Source organism: Marmota marmota, unplaced genomic scaffold (genome assembly GCF_001458135.2).
Source record: "Marmota marmota marmota unplaced genomic scaffold, marMar, whole genome shotgun sequence".
NCBI lineage: Eukaryota > Metazoa > Chordata > Mammalia > Rodentia > Sciuridae > Marmota > Marmota marmota.
The window spans coordinates 1,344,695-1,353,456 of NW_026000171.1; the positions used below are offsets into that span (position 1 = coordinate 1,344,695).

The following is an 8,762-nucleotide window of genomic DNA, read 5'->3' on the forward strand; positions in this document are numbered from 1 at the left end:
CTTAAACTATACTACAGAGCAATAGCAACAAAAACAGCATGGTATTGGCACCAAAATAGACTGGTAGACCAATGGTACAGAATAGAGGGCACAGAGTCTAACCCACATAACTACAGTTATCTTATATTAGACAAAGGTGCCAAAAACATGCATTGGAGAAAAGATAGCCTCTTCAACAAATGGTGCTGGAAAAACTGGAAATCCATGTGCAACAAAAAGAAATCAAACCCTTATCGCTCACCATGCACGAAACTCAACTCAAAGGGGATTAAGGACCTAGGAATTAAACCAGAGACCTTGCACCTAATGGATGAAAATGTATGCCCAAATCTCCATCATGTCAGTTTAGGTCCCAACTTTCTTAATAAGACTCCTATAGCTCAAGAATTAAAACCAAGAATCAATAAATGGGATGGATTCAAACTAAAAAACTTCTTCTCAGCAAAAGAAACAATCAGTGAGGTGAATAGAGAGCCTACAGAATGGGAGCAAATCTTTACCACAAGCACAGCAGATAGAAAACTAATCTCTAGGATATATAAAGCACTCAAAAACCTTACCACCAAAAAACAAATATCCCAATCAATAAATGGGCCAAGGAACTGAACAGACACTTCTCAGAAGAGGATATACAATAAATTAACAAACATATGAAAAAATGTTCAACATCTCTAGCAATTAGAGAAATGCAAATCAAAATTACTCTAAGATGTCATCTCACTCCAATCAGAATGGCAGCTATCAAAATACAAACAACAAAAAGTGTTGGCAAGGATGTGGGGGGAAAGGCACACTTATACATTGCTGGTTGGTGCAGCCAATATGGAAAGCAGTATGGAGATTCCTTGGAAAACTTGGAATGGAACCACCATTTGACCCAGCTATCCCACTCCTCAGTTTATACCCAAAGGACTTAAAAACATCATACCACAGGGACACAGCCATATCAATGTTTATAGAAGCACAATTCACAAAAGCTAAATTGTGGAACCAATCCAGATGCCCTTCAGTAGATGAACGAATAGGGAAACTTTGGTATATATACACAATGGAACATTGCTCAGCATTAAAAAAGAATAAGTCATGGCATTTGCAGGTAAATGGATGGAGTAAAAGAATGTAATGCTAAGTGAGGCAAGCCAATCCCAAAAACCAAAGGGCGAGTGTTTTCTTTGATATGAGGATGCTGACTCATAATGGTGATGGAGGGGGAGCATGGGAGGAATGGAGGAACTTTAGATAGTGCAAAGGGGAGGGAGGGGAAGGGAGAGGGCAAGGGGGTAGGAATGATGGTGGAATGAGTTAGACAGCATTACCCTAAGTACATGTATGAAGACATGAATGGTGTGAAAATACTTTGTGTACAATCATTGACTTGAAAAATTGTGCTCTATATGTGTAATATGAAATGAATGGCATTCTGCCATCATGTATAACAAATTAGAATGAATAAATAATTTTTTAAAAAGTTAAAAAAAAAAAAGATCTCTGTTTCCAGGGGTCAGAAGGACACTGCCAGAGAGAGGTATCAGTTTCCCGACAGCAGATTCCATCTACCCAGTGTGGTCTAGAACCTTCCCTGGAAGGAACCAAGAAATCCAGAGTCCCAGTGTCCCCACAGCCAAGCTGTCTGCAGATCATGGACAAGGTCATGGGTTCCATGGGGCTGTGGCAGACACTGCCCCAGGTGTTGTTGTAGAAAACCTCCAGCCACCCAGCACACTCCTGGTCCTCGCTCACCAGCCTGAGGGCCACGAACTCTGAAATGAAAAGGGAAACATCAGGGCTCAGTGAGCATTCAACTCTTCATATTTTGGTCTTTCTGTTTTTTTGTTGTTGTTGTTGTTGTTGTTGTTGTTTTGGTTTTGTTTTTGTTTTTCTTCCTATCTCAAAGGTAGTGAACACACAATGCTGATGCTGCTGAGGAAGAACCCATGGAAAATAATGAAATTCTTCTTCCTTATCTGATTTTGCCAGATTGTACCCATATTTCCATTTCTACCTTAATGATGTAGTGAAAAATGGACAAGCGGGAACATAGACATAGGTGCTCTGCAAAGAGGAAAAGCTGAATCCTGTTTCCTGGGTAAACATGTGACATACCCTAAGAAAGGCAGTATGGACAGTGAAGTGGCAGAATAGTGGAGCCCCAAACATTCACTTCCTCATCCTAGAAGCCTGTGAATATCCTAATCCTGGTTGCCTCATGGGGTAAAGGGGCTTTGAAGAGAGGATTAAGATAAGGATCTTTTCATTATGAGATTATACCAAATTATCTGGATTAAACATGTGATCACATCCCTACACCTGTATCCTTAAAAACAAATAACCTCTTTAGGCCATAGTCAGAAGGAATGTGACAATGGAAGAATGGTCAGACAGTTGCAAAGTGATTGTTTGAAAAAATTAAGAAAGGGCCATGAGCCAAGGAATGCAGACAGCTTCTAGGAATTGGAAAAGGCTGGGAAATGAGTCTTCCCAGAGCCTCAAAGAAATGCAACCTACTGACACTTTGTGTTTAGCCCAGGCAGACCTGGGTTGGATTCCAATCTAATCTAAGATAACTAGGGTGGGTTTAAGCCTCTAACTCTGTAGTAATTTGTAACAGCAACAGTGGGGAAATAATCCAGTGGATTTTAGACAGATTTTGCACCCACATGTGACTAAAGCATGAGATCTGCTTTCAAATGGACACTGTAGAGAATGACTGTGTCAGCAGAAGCTCAGCTGCTGCTGCAGGAAATGAAAACACCTCATCTTCTCTGCTGGGAAGACAGGCACTGTGGGAGGGGCCTCCTCCCCCTGGGACCTGTCAGTAATTCCCATGCCCTGAAGTAGGGCTCAGTCACCACCCTGCAGACCCTACCAGACCTCTCAGCCTGTGCACAGTGTGCACCACAGACCTAAGCAGATGACCCCAGCATCCTCCTTGTGCCTGCAGTCATGCTGCCCCCAGCCCTGGGAAGGGCACTGCCACACATGGGCCTCCTCTCCTGTGCAGTTCAGCTCATCCAGCCAGATGGGCCCTGATCCCTCTCCAAAGTGAGCAGAGATGGTGGCCTCCAGGGCCACTCCACAGCCCAGCTGTCTGCACACCACATGGGCATCATTCAGGTCCCAGCTGTCATCACAGATGGAGCCCCAGGAGCCCTGCTGCAGGATCTCCACTCTCCCTGCACAGCGACTGTCCCCATCCACCAGGCGGAGTTGTCTGCTGTCTGAGGAGAGACAGGGTCATGTCAGTGGGCATTCACACAGGGAATAGGGAGGCTCTGGTGCTGAAGGTCTTGCTCACCTGAGCAGTTGGCAGTGTGGCCCTCTGAGGCTGCAGAGCCTGCTGGGTCAGACCAGGAGTCGTTGCACTGGGGCAGCAGCTGGGTCTGGTTTCCTACGGAAAGGGTTAGAAAGCAGGAAACTGAATTAAACTAGATGATAATCTTGTGATGGCATTTGAGATGAAAGCTCTAAGGAGCAATCATTTCATATCTTCAGAGCTAATCTTCTAATGGAGATTTCTGCTTCTCCTCTGACAGACTTTTCTGTTTTAAGTTAACACTAAGAACGATGTTAGCAAAGTGGAACTATATCGATGCTCATTGAAAGCATTATAGAGCTCTCAAGGCAACAAAAAATTTGGAGTCAAGTTCAGAGATAAGTAAAGGACTTGGATGAGCCATTTTTCCCTGAGGCATTTGACCATTCAGGAGTAACAACTGTGATGCTGAACATCCCAGCAGAAGTACTGCCAGATTCACAGGACTGAAGTACACAAGTTTAATTGAGAGTTAACCAAAGAGGAGGGCCCTGTTAACGGAAAAATGGGTACCATGAACGGAAGCATGAATTAAAAATAGAGGTATCCTCATGAAGAACAGTATCCACTTCTAATTACATCACATCCTTTAAAATAAGGTTAACAACCCCTAAATAAGGAGGAAGCAAATGCAGTCTTTTTGAAAGGACTTCTACAATTTTATGTCTGCCAATTAAAACTATTCAAGCATATCTTAAAATGTGGAACTCACAGAAACTTAGTAGCATCTTGGTTACACTACACTTGGAGAATAGATAAAAATGGGGAAAGGAAAGATGCTGGTCTAAGAATACAAAATTTCAGATAAAAGAGAGGAATAAATTCTCATAATTCATTGTTTAGCACAGTGACTATAGCTAATAGTAATGAATTGTATACATCAAAATTGGTTTAAAAATAGATCTTAAGTGTTCTCACAAAAAAATATGATGAGGTAATAGATATAATAATTAGTTGATTTAAATTATTCATATGTATAATGTATAATGTCAAAATCACACTGTATTCTATAAATATATACAATTATAACTTATTCATTAAAATTTTCAAAAACGAAATAGACCTGGGATGTTCTTTTCAATTACAATAAATTTTATGAACAAAAAAATACCCAGACATAAGAGACTTCTCAAAAACCAAGAGGGGACCCAGCATGATGGTGCACACCTGTAACCCCAATGACTCAGAAGGCTAAGGCAGAAAGATCGATAGTTCAAAGGCAGTCTCAGCAATTTAGCGAGGCCCTAAGAACTTAGCAAGACCCTGTCTCAAATAAAAAATAGAAAGGCCTGGGGCCAGGCAAGGTGATGCATACCTGTAATTCCATTGGCTCTGTTTGCTGAGGCAGAAGGATGCCTAAGCCAGCCTCAGCAAAAGCAAGGTGTTAAGCAACTCAGTGAGACCCTGTCTCTAAATAAAATACAAAAAAGAGCTAGCGATGTGGCTCAGTGGTCAAGTGCACCTGAGTTCAATCCCCAGTATCAAAAAAAAAAAACATGGTGTGGGAATGTGGCTCAGTGGTTAAGCAAGCAGTCCAGTTTCAAATCCCTGATACAAAAAAGGGGGCAGGGGACGAGGCATTATAAAGAAACTCTCAAAGCACTCAGGTAGTGGAGTTACCTAAGTAACCATAATTAAAATATTCAAGGAATTAAATGACAAGCTTAAATTTTGGCAGAAAAAAATATATAAGAATGAAAATCTGTAGAGCTGAAAAAGACAATACCTCAAATTAGAACTCAAAGGATGGGCATTGAAACACATGAAATCAGCACAAGATAGAAATAGGAAAATGAAGGACCAGGAGAAAATATACAGAATAAAGCTCATTAAGTCCTAAATGCATAATGTCACAATTATATTATGTATTTTTAAAATGGAAATTAGAAATACTGCAATTACTGTGTGGAATATTTAATAGACCTACAGTGATTTGTTTTTAAATACATCCAAAAAATTTGTGATACTGCATTCATTGAGAATTGTAGTCTATTCCTCTTTTTCCTTGAATTTTACCTGACCTCAGTGAGCTACTTGTAAGCAACAGAATGCATTTGTGGTAACACTGTTTTACTTAAAGGGCTGGTATGTTGTGCAGCCACCTCCTGGCTCAATTACGACCGTTTCTCTAGGGGGAATCTGACTCTGTTGAGACTATCTTGCTAGAAAGGACATCTGGTCAAGTTGAACTTCCAATTGTCACCATGTGGGCAATCCAGCTTACACTCCCAGGTCTTTGGATGACCTTGACCCCAGGTGATATCTAAGTGCAACCTTATGAAAGACCACAAGAGACAACTGCCAAACTGAGTCATTTCCAAATTTCTAGACCATGAAATCTTCCAAAATTAAATGTATTTGCTGATTTGTTAGTTGGTTGCTTTTCAGTTGCCAAGTTGCTTCTGAAGTTTTGTTATGCAGCAAGAGTTAACTGGGACACTTACATTGACCTTATTAAAAAGTATTTTCTAAAGATAAATGAAAATACTTTTCTTCAAAAGGACTTGTATGTGCATCTTCATAGCCACTTTACCCACAAGATCCCAAAACTGAGATGCTACCTAAAACATTGCTATTATTTTTGGGTCAAAAGCTGGAAGGGCCTTGCTATGGTTTAGATGTGCTTTGCCCCACAAAGGTTCATGCAATGGAGGGTTGACCCCCACCATGGCAGTATTAAGAGGTGGTAGAATCTTTAAGGGGTAGAGCCTGGTTAGGTAATTGGGGATGATGCCTTCGGGAGGAAGGGATTAGTATAGTTCTCTTGAGACTCTGGTTAGTTCCCACAAAAGTGAATTGTTATAAAGGATCAGCCTTATCCCTAAGTCTCTCTCCGGCTTCTTGTTTCACCATGTTATCTCTCCCTCTTATATATAACCCCACCATGATGCAACTGCCATGAAGCCCCCATAGATGGAGCTACCTGACCTTGATTTTTTTTGCCTCCAAAGCTTTGAGCTAAATAAATCTCTTTTATGAGTTTCCAGCTGTGGGCATTTTGTTATAGCACTGGAAAACACACTAATACAGGGCTCAAGAAGACTATTAGCAGAAACCTGATAGATTTCAGCAATGCTATTAATGAAAAACCCCAATCTCTAAAGGTTATATTGTTTGATTCCAACTATATGACATACTGGAAAAGGTAAATTATGAAGAAACTCAAAATCAGGGGTTTCCAGGGATTGGGGATAGGAGATGAATAGATAGAGCACAGAGGACTTTCGGGGATTGAAAACACTCCACATGATACTATAATTGTGGATACATAACATCATACACTTGTCCAAACCCTTAGAATATACAACACCAAAAGAAAACCCTATTGTAAACTATGAACTTTGGGTCATTATAATGTATTAATGTAGGTTCATCAACTGTAATAAATATTGCACTCTGGTGAGGCAGGTGGTAATGGGGAGGCTGTGCATGTGTGGGGGCAGGGAATACATTATGGTTTGGATCTAGAATGTCCTCCAAAAGCCCATGTGTTAAAGGTTTGGTCCCTAATGCAGCAATGACAATTTTCAGAGGTGGGACTTTTAGGAAATGATTGAATCATTATGGCTGTGACCTCATAAGTGAATTAATCTATTGATAGCTGAATGAACTCCTGGGAGGTGGTATAAACTGTAGGCAAGTAGCACATGGTTGGAGGAAGTAGGTCACTGTGGGCATGACTTTGAGGACTATATCTTATCCTAGTTACCTTCTCTCTCTGTCTTCCTGTTCCTGTTTCCTGGCTGTCATGAACTGAGCATCTTTCCTTTGCCACACCTTTCCACCATAATGTTCTGCCTCACCTCAGGCCCAGAGTAATGGAGTTAGTCAACCATGGACAGAAGCCTCTGAAAACATGAGCCAAAATAAAACTTTCTGGCATGGTTTCAAGATGGCAGATTAGAAGGAAGGCTGCATATTCCTGGGCATCAGAGTGTGTGAGACCTGTAGAGAGTTGACTCTCCTGCCCCATGAATAGAATTCTTGGCTTCCTAGATCCAGGCTCCTAGGACAGACCAGCATTCGCCTGGCCCTAGGGATATGTTGATCTAATTTCTCCAGAACAGATACCACCCAGAAAAATCCCTAAGGCCTGATCCAGCTGCTGGAACTCCCCTCCTAGAAATCTGTAGCAACCCCACCCTGGGAGTGTTTTTATCAGATCTGCTGGGCAAAACTCCAATCAACAGTAATTCTCATTGTGTCCTACCTTATACTGCTATGAATGGTCTCAACTCTCAAATTAAAAGACATATAGGCTGGTAGAATGGATTAAAAAACAAGATCCAACTATAAGTTGTTTGCAAGACTCACCTCTCAAGCAAAGATAGCCACAGGCTGAAAGGGAATGAAAATTGATATGCCACTCAAATGAAGCCTAAAAATAATCAGGAGTAGCTACTCTCATAGCAACGAAGCAGGCATCCAGCCAATATTAATCAGAAAAGACAAAAGAGGTCATTTTATACTTGTAAAGTGAAAAATACAACAAAAAGTTATAATATTAAATATTTATGCTCCAAACATTGCTATAGCTAATTACATAAAATAGGCACTACTCAAAATAAAGATTCAGATAAATTCCAGTACGATAATACTGAGTGATTTCAATATCGCTCTCTCACCAATAGATAGGTCATTCAGACATAAACACAGTAAAAACTCTTCATACCTAAAAAATATTATAAATCAAATGGACTTAACATATCTATAGAATATTTCATCCAAAAACAGCTAAACACACTTTCTTCTTAGTAACTCATGGAACCTTCTCCAAAATAGACCATATTTTAGTCCACAAAGCAACTCTTATCTGATACAAATAAATTTGATATAACTTCTTGCATCTTCTCTGTTCATAATGGAGAAGAAAATGCAATAATAAAACATATTTGGGTTTGACAAAAAAAATGTTAATAAGGAGGCAAAAAGTAACAAAAGAAAGGTGAGAAAAAACATGAATATACCATATTTTCTCTAAATTTATCAATAAAACATTAACAGTAAATGAACTGCATATATCCATTATAATCAAAGATTGTCAAAGTATATTAGAAGTGAGCAAAATTCAACATTGGATTAATTTCAAGAGACCCACACAGTAAATACTAGCACACAGGTCAAACACAAAATAATGGGGGAAAAAAATACCATGTGAAGAAATCTGGTATGATTATACTATTGTCATACAAATTTGACTTTATGGAAAGAAGAGTTGCTAGAAATAAAGAAAAATATTTCAAAATTATAAAGGGATATCATAGAATTAAAACTTAAAAACCTATTCTAAATTTGTATGTAACTAAAAACAAGCCTCAAAATATATGGAGCAGGGGCTGGAGTTGTGGCTCAGAGGTCAAGTGCTCACCCAGCATGTGTGAGGCCCTGGGTTCAATCCCCAGCACCACATAAAAATAAACAAAACAAAACAAAAAAAAAAAAATATATA

General features: G+C 39.8%; 1 protein-coding gene across 1 annotated transcript in view; it reads right to left on the reverse strand.

Moving 5' to 3' along the window:
• The window catches only part of LOC107154880 (antigen WC1.1-like), a 75,853-nt gene that overhangs the window by 15,163 nt on the left and 51,928 nt on the right, over positions 1-8,762 (reverse strand). Inside the window, exons 5-7 of the mRNA XM_048787570.1 lie at positions 3,296-3,388; positions 2,904-3,218; positions 1,497-1,760 (exon numbers count right to left, since the gene is read on the reverse strand). Coding sequence (XP_048643527.1) covers positions 1,497-1,760; positions 2,904-3,218; positions 3,296-3,388 — 672 coding nt within the window. The remainder of the gene's footprint in view (positions 1-1,496; positions 1,761-2,903; positions 3,219-3,295; positions 3,389-8,762) is intronic.